We start from the raw sequence: 12,848 nt of genomic DNA, 5'->3' as shown, positions 1-12,848 counted from the left end.
AATAGAAATATTATAATAGTATAAAAAAAATACTAACCCAGATAAATGGGTTTGTGAAGGATTTATTTATTGTTCACTTGTTGGACATACATACTTCTCATGAACAGATCAAGGAGATCGAGAGACATTATCAAGACTTTCCGTTAACAAAGGCTTTAATTTCACGAAACCACTGTATAATTTGAAACACTGTAGGATTTGAAATCTCTTATTTTTTCAAAAGGTCCATATCTATTTGTGTTCATTGTGTCTGCTCTCTCGCTGAATAATCTAAAGCAGCTTTGAAACGCTTCAGAGAAAGGATATTGTTCTTTTTGAGGTGTTTTTCAACCTTTGTTCCACTCACGTGCATTACATGGATGCATTTGACCATTTCATAGATTTTTTTTGCCATTTTGTCCANTTAAAAAAAAAAAAAAAAAAAAAAAAAAAAGACCCAGTCATGCAGGCCCCCTGGTGCTGCAGATGATTTTATAATATTAGCTTTTATGTCATTTTTCAATCCTCAGAGCTCCTTATTCAATGTTACTGCATAAAATGGTTAATGATTTCTCTGTTTGTGTTACTTGGTAGAAATAAAGTCCTTAAGGTTCAGAACAACATGAAGCTTGCATTAATGATGGCAGAATATTAAGTTTTGGGTAAAGTAATTCTTAACAGCTGACTGCAGAGGACACATGAATCTGAAAAAGGTCCTGCAGGCATAACAGAAACCACTGACTCACGATAAGATAACAGCCTGCTGCGAGTGATGCATTAACCTGGATTTCAACGCAGCCCTGAACCTTATAAAAAAAAACAACAATTACCGTTCTGTTTGTCAAACAGCTCTCGGATGAGACGTGCAGCCTCTCGCCGGTGCGGTTTACGATGACACAGCAGTAGAGCCGCTTTCGTAGAAGAGAGTCAGACTGAATGCAAACCTGTCACTGCATCACTGCAAAAACCAGCCGCTAGACATTTCTCTGATTTTCCTCTTTGTCTGCTTCCCGTTTTAGTCCTTTTTGGTCTTTGTTTGTCACACAATCGCTGTGCCTGTTGTTATATTGTCCCGTGCAGCACAGAGCGCATTAGCACACGTACATATTTTCCCTGGCACAACTAATAGCCCCCTCTGTTCAAGCCCTGCTCTCGTCTCTAAGGAGAGCTACCCTTCTGTACAGAACGCTTAGTTCGGTCTGAGAACGTCTGACCGTGTTGCTCCCTGTCGGTAGGTAAGAACGCATCCCTCGCTCTCTCCTCGATGACTGAGCTCTCACACACACACACACACACCTACTCCTGCATACACTCAAACATTCAAACATTCCTCAGAAGAATGTTGCTACACCGGTTTTGTAGTCCACCCATGTGACAGCACTTACCATCCAATGAGAGGTCTTTGTTCCAAAGCTCCTGCAGGCAGGGGGTGTGGCCGACGTCCCAGGTCTTTCTTGTGCCGTACATGACCGCAGGGCCGAGCAGACCACACCGCTGGACCGGCTGCAAACAGACCCACACACACCCCACAGATGAATATATGTGACATAGAATAAAGAATGAAATGAATCATTAACCCTGATATAGTCACACAATAATAATAGTCTGAAAAACAAAACAAAAATTATATACAGTAGTCAAAACCTTTCAAAGTTGTCATAAAACCTAAACCCCTAAACTTTTTTGATCCCCTTCAAATGTTGACTACTCTGTGTATATATAAACACATGCATGTATATATTTAAAAAGTTGTTTATACACAGAATATATATAAAAATGTATTTATTTTCATGCGATTAATTAATTGTATGACAGCACTTGTGTATGTGAATGCACACGTACACACACACACACACACATATATATATACACATATACACACACATATATACATAATTTAAACTTACTAACATAAAAACATGATATCAAAAGCTGTAATTTTTTTAGACATGCTTTGTAAATGAAGGGCCTTTTAGACCTTCTGAAAATACATTTTTATAAAAGTAGTTTGGATTTTTGGTTTGTTTCTTTTATGATTAAAGCTTTATTGTGGGCAAAATATAACAACGCAACTCAATGACGAATAAGAGACTAACAAAAACATTTCTTAACAGCCTAATTAACTAATACGGCATTTCTAAAAATCGTAGCACAGTGCAGTATAAAGTTCAAGATGTCTATCATACTGCCCTGAACAACAAACACACACACACACACACACTAAAAAGTCTATAAAGGTGAAATGCTGCAGAAATCTTGACATGTCTTTCATGCAGTCACGGGACCAGACGCTTTCCAATGACCGAACTTCAGGGCCACGAACAATCAGTGCAACAACAAATGAGATTAGATTGACAGGCCACAGGTCACACTGACAGACGAGGATTACACTCTTTAACGGCAGACAACACAAGAACCTGGACGCTGAACAGGCTAACTGACTAATGGGGTCTTCTACAAATAGACCCTGCTTTTTTGCTTACAAACAACATATATATAGCAATAAAAAAAAAATTGCAAGAAAATTGCAGTGTTTACTAATCTACAGCATTTCAATGAAAGATTTAGAAAGCCACTGTCTGTTAAATTAGCTAGTATTTGCATAAACATGCAAACGCATTTGAACAAAAAGAACAAAAACATCCTATATCATCCCAAAAATAGAAATGGGTGGGGAACCTATAAAAGTGCATTTTTACTGTTTTGAATTTTTTTTTTACTTTCTCTTTTCTTTTCTGGACTTCTATTCAAAAAATAAAGCATCGATAGATATCTAAGGAGCACTGATTTCAGCTTTGAAAACAATAAGAAATAACCAAATCAGCCTATTAGAATAATTCTGAAGGATCTTTTGACATTTAAGACTGGGAGTAATGACATTAACATTAAACTACACATTAAATTGTAATATTTCAAAATATTACTGTTTTTCTATTATGCTTTACATTGCTTTAAAAATGACACTATCATCAAAAATGCAGCAATAAAATAAAAAATATCCCATTAAAAAGTATGTGTAGGTGATTAATTGCCATGAAAATACATAATATAGTCGCTGCATAGCCTCTTCAGCGCAGCAACATGAAAAACAAAGGCTCTCTCTGAATGTTTAGTCTGAATTATTATATAGTGCGCACAAAAAAAACACTGTGTCACAGTACAAAAGGGTCATTGGCCGATTTAACAAGTCTGAGCTCAAAAAGAAAGTCAGAGGCAGAAACTGAGTAAACAGAAGCACAAGCAATCAGTCTCGACTCAACAATAAACGAGAGTCACGCTGCATATCTAATCCTCCCAGAGCATAGAAACCCCTCTAAGAGACGCTGGTCACACACACACACACACACACACACACACACACACACACACACACACACACACACACACACACACACACACAGTCCTGCTGTACCATCAGTCCAGCTTTCCTGCAGTCCTGATGAAGCGCAGGGCGATCCCGCTCCAGCCAGCTCTTGTTAATGAGTGATCCCATCCAACCCAACATCTTTATCTTCTCCCGTCAAAACAACCAAATAAACTGCTCTTAACCTCTTTACATCTTCAAAATGATGCTCATGTCGATCACATCGTAAGAAAAACAAACAAACAGCGTTTCCACTATCAGGTCTGTGAAGACGTCCTGTGCCTACAGAGACAGGGCAGCTTGCATCAAGTTCATTTTACCCATAATCCTTTAAGCTGTCAGTAGATGACCTCTTTTCACCGTGGTGGCAGGACAGACGTTTTTGGACTGATCCAATCCAGGCCCCACACCTGACACCTTCACTTTCCCTTGATACGGGAGAAAACATCTGAACTTCAAGCAGTTTTATTCAAACATGTTTTTTTTTTTAAAGGCTGCATTTATTTAATCCAATACACAGTTGTATTTTTAAACATTAAAATCACAATTTTAAATATTGCACAATACAATATTTTTGTGATGCAAAGCTGAATGTGTTTATGATCATTATTCCGGCCGTCAGCGTCACATGATCCCTCAAAAATCTTTCTAATATGCCAATTTGCTGCTCAAAAAACATTTCTTGTAATATTTCTAGCAATATTGACAGCATTTGTGCTGCTTCCTATTAAAAAATAAAAAAAAAGTTTTAAAGAACATTTAGTTGAAATAGAAACTTTTTGTGAGATTTTATCTTAATGTACTGTATATAATTTTGAGAAATTCTTAAATGTTTCCATTTAATTTCTCACTTAATTTCTGGATGTCCTGATGAAATACCAAAAAGCAAGACCGTATAAGCACAATATTTCACACTAAAAGTAGTTATGATTTAAATAAAACTGTAAATACTCTTATGATACGGTTTTCAAAGATTAATGTATTTCATTGATGCTGTAATGCACCTTCTAATGAGGAAACCAGTGTAAACTAGACAGGATGTGACTTTTTTTTTTTTCCTTCCCCAAACTCAAGTACCCTGCGTCCCAATATGCATACTATCCATCCTATCTGCCCTAATACTACATCACACACAATTTAAGATGGACGGTATTCAAACTGGGACACAGGTTAAGTGAGCTTTGACTCAAAGATGGTCCTTACCCGAGAAGAAACCTAAAAGCTGAGGTAGGGACAGAAAGAAGGTTTCTGGAATGAATATATCTCCGTGCCATTTATCAACCTGACCACCGGAGGGAGCAGTGAACATCTTGATTTGAATGCGAGTCACTCTTTACCAATTAGATTTATTTTTCACGAGGATGCACACGTCTGACACGTATAAACAAATATAACCTCTAATATTCCAACATAAGTGACAGTAAACAAGAAAACATTATGGCGTCTGAATTACCCCAGAGCCTCTCTCTCTTCCCCTAAGGTCAATTTACGCTCTGTCGTGGGTAAAACAACACTCGGGTCCTTCTGATGTTTCAGCAGAGCTCACGGTGGTCTCCTGGGAGGATCTCACACAACAGACTGCTCTAATGAAACATCTGATCAGCTTCTGTTCCCGATGAAACCTCACACCGCCGATACTCATTTCATGAAACGCTGTTTAGCTGAGGAAGAGCCAGCTTTTTCCATCACGCTGACATGGTTTTCATCTTCGGCAGCACACTTACACGCAGAGGAGTGTGTGAATCTCATTAGCCTACTTCCTCTCTCTTTGTCCCCCGTGTCTCATTTTCTATTTTAGTTCTGCTACCCACATCCACTGACGGACAAAAAAAAGCCCCAAAAAACAGCCAAATCATGTACAACCCAACTGCTGGTCTACAGACACTACACACATCTGAATGCACCTTCATGAGATGTCAAAGCCCTTTAAACGGTTAAACACAACCTATGGACATGAAATATGAGATTATAGAAAAACTAAAGGTTTGAATTTGTCCACCATTAGTTTTTAAATAGTTCTTATAATCAAAAATAAATAAGAAAACAGGCTAATGCATAATCTATCTTAACATTTTTCCAAGACTGAACAGTCCAGTCTTCAAACATGAAAGTCAACTGCACATATATTCACATTTATATGCCCTGCAAGGTACATTTGTAGAAGCGGATAAAAAAAGCAAATAAATAAAATGAAATTAAATGTATTTAAAATAAAACATGAAATATTTCATAACCAGAAAATCCATAAAAAAAAACTTCTGTATAAAGTTCAACGTACTATATATTGTTTTGCATATTGATGTTTTACCTGTATTTAAAATTTTTTACTTTGTTGCATTGTGTTTTAAGGTTAAATATGAATAAAATTAACTGACAATGTCCAGGCAGAATTTTTTAAAAAAATGCAAAACCAAACGTCTGTAGCATTTTAGTCAGTCTATAGCATTGGCTTTCTACAAAAAGCAAGAATATTAATAATCATTCATGTTGAGAGCAATGCAAATGAGTGTGTGGTTTTTGAATTAAGTCTTTCAAATTCATCACTGGAATATAAAACAAAAGCTGTTAAAGTACCCTGTTAGTTACTGCTGACCAGTTATTCACTCCAGCCTACAGCATCAATCATTTATACTGTATCAGTCGATGCATGGACACACACACACACACACACACACACACACACACACAGTCTGCCACCAGTGAGCAGTTTCAAGAATCCTGTGGTCCAACAGTCTGTCGCTGTCTGTCTGATTTCCCTGCATCCTTCATTCACCCCCTGAGTGTGTCTCTATCCATCTGTCTGTCTGTCTGTCTCTCTCTGCTTTGTCTAAATCACTGTACAAACACAAGGAAGCCAGGGACGCAAGCACATGCAACTTCTCAGGCCCATGAAACATTCATCTGAATCCAGTTATTACAGCTCCCCCATCCCCCCATCATGAAAGAGTAAAATCACCCTCTCCTTCCCTCCCTCCGCTCCTGTAAATCCCTCCATAGCGCTCCGACACAAACATCTGTCTGCGCTGGACGCCGTGGCATTAAACGCTGCATGCAACGTCCGGCACCACCAGACCTGTGCATGCATGCCACGACTCATAAAAGACAGTAATGCATTACATTTTAGACACCAACATGTATCTTAAAATGTGAGCAGAGCAACGGTACACGTGGTTGAAGTAAAAGGTTGCAGCATCCTCTCTGAACTCACCTCTGTCCCTGCGGTCTCCTGCCGTCGCTCATGCCTTCATTTTATAGCATTTATTTGGAGCGCGCACACACTCTCATGTACACACACACACCACCGCCGATTTCAGTGCCGCTCCGCCACCAGCTAAACCGTCCCTCTCGCGCTCGCTTTGTGTGTCACACGCACACACTCGCGTCTGCATGCAGCTCCTCTCCTCACACACACACACTCTCGTTCTGACACGAACGCCGTTCTTCCTGTCGCTGTTCCTTGGTAACGGTGGAATCTGAGCCGCATCACGGCCCCCCGCGCTTCTGCCCTCCTTCCCCACCTATCCCACAATTCCCTCCTCCCTCTCTGCCGCTCGCCTGGCTACAGAAATAAATATTTTAGCATGCAAATGTAGCGTGGTGCTGCCTCTCCACCAATGTTTGTGTGTAGCATCCGCCTACAATTTGGCGTTCTGATATATTTTGCATTTATACATTTGGCAAAGGTTTATGCAATTATGTTGCATTTGAGGATATTATATAAGGATATTATAAAGTTACATAAGGATATTATACAGAATTGAACCCACAGCCTTGGAACAATCGATGTACAGAAATTCATTTTTTGGTAATGAACTGTAAGTGTAAAACAGATCTGCTTCATGTTAGTTTTATAGTTATAGCTATACTACTTTCAAGAAAGGTTTACTTACTATTATAACAAATAATTATGTATAATTACATGCAAGTAACTAAGTGACCCTTTATCCTAAGCCTAAACATAACCATACATACACACACACATTATAAGTAGTTAGCTTTAATGAGTAATTCGTAAATATCATTCAGTTTTTGGTTGAGTAGCACAGCACTGTAAAACCTGAACTAACCCTGACTTATTAAAAAGTCAAATAATCCAATATGGATTTACTGACCCTGAAAAACAACTATTATAGTCAGCAGTGGTTTTATGTCTTGACAGCTTATTATTTCTAACATACAGCAATAAAACAGTCCAAACTACTTGGTTTTCATTTCATTTCAGAAACTTCATGCTTAATAAGAGTTTTCTTCATTATGCTATTTGTTGCTATCAGTATGCCGCCACCTTGACATTTATTGAGGTTAAGCGGTCTGATAAAAAAGATTAAATGAATAAATATTAATTTGAATTCAGAACAAAAAATATATACTACACATATAAGGGGTTTATTGGAATTACTTGTGTGTATGAAATAAACTAATCTATGCAGCTGTATAAATTAATAAATGCATATAAACACAAAATCTGTTTATAAATATTTCTCAATCAGAGATCATTTGACAAATCATGTTCCATATATTCAATTCAACGGCAAAAAAAAAGAAAAGAAAGACAGCCATGACTTTTTTTTTAAAGCCGGTCACAGCGGGTGAATTTGCTCACTCATTTGTGTGGTGTATTAATTGACGGGCCCCTCGGTAACTACACTGACACCATTCTTCTGCTCCCACGAGAGCTAACTCTCTCAGGCACTGCTAGGTAACTGGGTTACAAACGCAAACATGAACTAGTACAGAGAATGTGGCATGCTTCAGGAACATGAATAACTGGCTGACAAACACTACAGATTGCAAGCTGTTGCTCTTCAACAGAGCACAAATAACTTTATGGTCAGCATTATGAAACCCTTTCCAATACAGTACACTGTAAAACCATGTAAAGCGTAATAAAGGTGCTTACAGTATTCTGCAGAGCTATTATGCTTGTTAAAAGTTTACTAATTAAGGTAATAACACTTCAGTGCCAGCTTTGATGGCAAATCTGTGTCGGCTCAGGATTTTTCCATGTATTGACACGACAAGCCTGTTAATGATAATCCAATACTGCCATTCTAATCGCTGGTCGTGAGCAAGTAAACCTAAACACCCTGAAACTCACTGCAACTAAAATGAAATGTGCATGCAAGCTACTTGACCGACATAAAAAAAAAATAATCTGTCTTGTTGTGCTTCAACGAAAGTGGCAATAATTTCTTTAAAATGTGCATCACACTCACCAGCAAAGGTTTTTACATGCACTCTTAAAAAAAGTACTTTATTGGCATCTAGGTTTCTATGATTTCATTTATCATAGAAACCTAGATTTCGGGGAAGTTTTTTTTTCCAAGTGGAAGCACTCTATCAAACCAATTCCAGCAAGAAGAGATTTCTGGTGATCCAACAAGTGAAACAAGATTAAGGGAAGGGAACAATGGTAGATTGAGCCCATTCCATATGAATTAAATTACGATTAAAGACGACAGGGAGCTCTCTGTTTAACCCACTGCTTACATAACCACTCAGGATTATATCCGCTAAAATGGTCCATCAGACAGCAGAGAACATTAGAAATAGGACAGCATGATAAACACTGTTCCAGGTACATGAAAATCCCCATGCATTGTACACTCTGAACAAGAACACACTGATTTTTTTTTTTACAAATCTTTCACTTTCTAAATCACTCGTCTAAAAACAGCTGATCGCACAAAACAGCTGAGAACAATTGGATGAGCGACGGAGCTTCTTGAAACACATCCAATTGACTAAAATAGCTCTACTAGACATTCAGCAGTCACGGAAATTCACACTCCCAACAGTCCAAAGAACAGGAAACTGAGCCCTAAACCTTCAACCAGCAAAGCGTCTGATGTTTCGCTAAATCAATAATACAACACTCATGAATAATTAGAAGAAATCAATAAATAAATAAGTGCATTTTGGATTAAATGGAGCTTTTCCAGCATCAGCGTAACACGTGAAGCCATTTCAGCTCCTGAATGGATTGATTAAAAACAATAACCTCAAATAAACCTCGTTTGACAGTGATCAGTGTGTATGTATCAGTAAACTAAACAGACCTGAAGATCAACCTCACACACATTCCCTTCACCTCCACTTTCAATCTCACCTGTGATTTCTTTCTCCTCTCATGCGCATTATCCAGGTGCACAGATCTTCTTTTACTTGCTCTGCTGGGTCCATCCAAGCATCTTTCAAAGTCATGCTGTCTAGACACTCTTGAGGTCTCTACCGGTCCAGAACCTTCATGAAAGTGGTGCTTGTTCCTCTTCTTGCGACCCAGTTTGGGAACATCTGGTCTGTGCTGCTCGGGACCCTCAATAGCCTTGGGTTCAAAGGGTTCCTGGACTTTGGGTCTCTTAAACAGGTTGTGGAGAGACAGCAACACCAGTGTGCAAAGCACATACATGGCAGCACTGACTAAGAGTCACAAATAGGTCTAACGACACGTTCAGCCAGAGAAAGAGATGGAGTATCCTTTAAAAGTCATTCCAGCCGATCCCGTTTCAGGGTCACCGCAAGCAGAGAACCCTATCTTCTGGTTGAAGTTACAGTCCTGATATCAGCTCTACTGTGCTGCCCGGTCTAAAGGTGAGATTGTGTCAAACTAAAGTCCAAAAAGTCCAAAAAGCTTGTTTCCCCGCCAGTATTCACACGCAGAGCACGTTATTCAGACACCCCAGAGCTCGACGACTTCTAATGCTCATTTAGACTGATAATCTGTCCGTGATCTGATCAGCAAATGAGATGGCTGCGCTCATCTCTCATTCTGAGGGAGGATGAGGGAGGGCCAACTAATGCACACCTGCTTTTAAACCCCACAAAGCTTACCTGGACACATCTATAAAGACACACCCTGATAAACAAGCCAATGCAAACACACGCAAACGTGCAGAATAATAGATGACTAGTTAGCTAATCAGGAATAGCTTCTGAATGTTGGGTCCTTATCTCTTACGTATCCATTCCGTCCAACGTTAACCTGGATAACAATATAGGTGTATTCCAGAGAATCCACAAATCTCCTTTTCAAAACTGAACCATAACCTCCGCTGGCACAAGCTGATGTCCAACAAATCTTCGCCTCCTGTTGAGTCACTAATGGTTTTATTGTATTTTTTACAGGGTCTGGATTGCAGGAATAAAACTCTTAAAGGTCAGTCCACTCCTTCTCTCATAATGCCTGGTATTGATAGTCCTTATCCCAGTTTTTTGTCCATACGACTGTGCAAACTCCAAACGGTCGCAGTCCGGCTGCTTCTGCACTGCGGGTGAAGTCCCACACCTCTGCCGAAAGAGAAAATTCACTCTTTCTCCCTCCCTTTTCTCGTGGTGTCCATCTGTCACTGCAGTACAGAGAGCTTAGCGTCTCTTAGCGATGATGTAACAACTGTTTGCATCTATGCAAAAAGAGGAAAATCAACTCAAAAATGTGTGGATAAAGAATCCTGCCCATGATTGGTCGTTTCCATGGTGAGATGACCTTGTCGAACTGCGTCTTACAAACCCGTCCATCATGCTTTTGACAATGAACTGAAAATAATATACACATGGGCAACTTAGGAAACAGTAGTTCACAGTGAGAGCTGATAGTGTTAAACTTGAATGCTGAATTATGATTTGTGGTCATGAATGGTCACTGAAGCCTTGTTCTGGAACTTCAGGATTACAAAAAATGGTGTCACGTTCTCTGCATGTGCGCAGACAAACAAAAGACCATCTTCTGGGTCATTACCCTTTTTAGGGGCCTGTCTGTCACATACTTCAGACCAAGAACAAACAACAATAGTGCCTGTTCTAACCAAATTAACCAATAAAGTAGTCAATGCTCAGAAGACTAAACGGCATATTACACATAATGTGGGAAAAACTTTAACATTTCACTGCAGAGGAATGCACACGCACACACACACACACACACACACACGAGTCTGAAGCGCTTGATTAAGGGCTGGGTGATAGAATAATAATAATTACTGCAACATAATGTTCCTTAATGAAACAAGAACAAGACTTGGCTAAATGGTCAGTATATGATGTTTATTTAAACATCAATTTAAACATCAGAATTAAAACGCTTTATTCATTTAAACTACACGGACCATCTAGAAATACAGTACACAAAAATACAGTCAGAAAGCTTTTCAAATCTACAAACCACCATCATTTACCATACATTTATGTAGTAACACTAACTGCACCACGATATTATCCATTTTGACTAATAAGAAAAATTTCACTGATTTTTTTTTTGGCTAAATTCTGCAGGACAGTGACCCACCAGGAGAGGGATGTACACCATTGTAACTAATTAAAAAGGTACAATCAGTTCAGGACTATAAAAAAAGATAGGAATTGAGGCCAAACCATAAAACAACAAAGATATGACAACAACATTATGAAGATAAAACCTGACTTGTCTTGATGACAAAGCATGAATAAGGTCATCTTATACAAGAAACACAGGACACCAACAAACCACAATATAATTTAACTAAAAACCACATGGGATGTCCACCATAAAACCATACTGTACATTAGAACAGCATTGCATTAAAGTTTGTTTTTATTCTAAAGAATGAGATTTCCACTCCATTATATGCAACATGTAAACAATTGGAAATATCTGCCATGCTGTGATTACATTTTTCCAAGATTCCAAAAGCAAACGTCTTTTAATGGATGTTTGCAGACACTGGTGTTATGCATGCTATGAGATATGCGAGCTAATAAAAAAAGGCAATAAACTTGAAATTATACGACAAGTGAAAACAAAGACTCTAGTGCTGCTATGAATAAAACAATACAACTGTAATAATGTGGGTATGAGTATGGCAGTATAAACAAATCAGAGTCTTCACAAAGATGTTTTCCAAATAAGTTTGAATGTTTCTCCTTATTGAAAAAGTAAAAAACAAATCTTGAAGAACTTACATACAAGCACATATTCCAGCTGTGTTTTATATAATTTGCGAAGATTAAAGTCTTCTCTTTTTTGTTTAGTCTTTGAAACGAAAGGCCAGTGTATGATTCAGAATTTCTCCTTTTGCGTTCCACTTAAGTACATTATAAAGTTTTAGAACAACATCGAAGTCTAGGCAAAAATGACTCTGAAAAGCAGATTATTTCTGAGGAAAAGGTTATAATTATAGTTAATTATAAGGTTATAGTTTTCAGTATAGCTAAAGTGTCTAATACTCATCACTAAAGGTTTTTCCATATCTATACATCCGTTTCAAAAAAAGGATGTTTGTTGGCTAAGAAATGGTGAGAATGTGTGTGACGGTGGTGAGTATGTAGTCACATTTCTTAAAAATATACAAAAAAGTGAATTCATTTGATTACAAAATTCAAGGGATGCCATATGAAGGTGATTCTTCTTAAGTTCACACACACACATGCTAGCATCTAGAGCAGGGGTGTCAAGCTCAATTCCTGGAGGGCCGGAGCCCTGCAGAGTTTAGATTCAACCCTGCTAAAACACATATATATGCATGTCTGAAGT

The 12,848-nt window shown here is 38.4% G+C and overlaps 1 protein-coding gene across 1 annotated transcript in view; it reads right to left on the bottom strand.

Moving 5' to 3' along the window:
- Positions 1–10,590, bottom strand: part of LOC122362747 (kinesin-like protein KIFC3) — a 25,755-nt gene extending 15,165 nt beyond the window's left edge. Inside the window, exons 1-2 of the mRNA XM_043264308.1 lie at positions 9,453–10,590; positions 1,365–1,482 (exon numbers count right to left, since the gene is read on the bottom strand). Coding sequence (XP_043120243.1) covers positions 1,365–1,482; positions 9,453–9,752 — 418 coding nt within the window. The 5' untranslated portion in view covers positions 9,753–10,590. The remainder of the gene's footprint in view (positions 1–1,364; positions 1,483–9,452) is intronic.
- Between the last annotated feature and the right edge of the window lie 2,258 nt (positions 10,591–12,848).

The sequence above is a fragment of the Puntigrus tetrazona genome, chromosome 18 (assembly GCF_018831695.1).
Source record: "Puntigrus tetrazona isolate hp1 chromosome 18, ASM1883169v1, whole genome shotgun sequence".
Classification (NCBI taxonomy): Eukaryota; Metazoa; Chordata; class Actinopteri; order Cypriniformes; family Cyprinidae; genus Puntigrus; species Puntigrus tetrazona.
The sequence above is the reverse complement of the archived record's forward strand: the minus strand, read 5'-3'. Positions and strand labels throughout refer to the sequence as shown.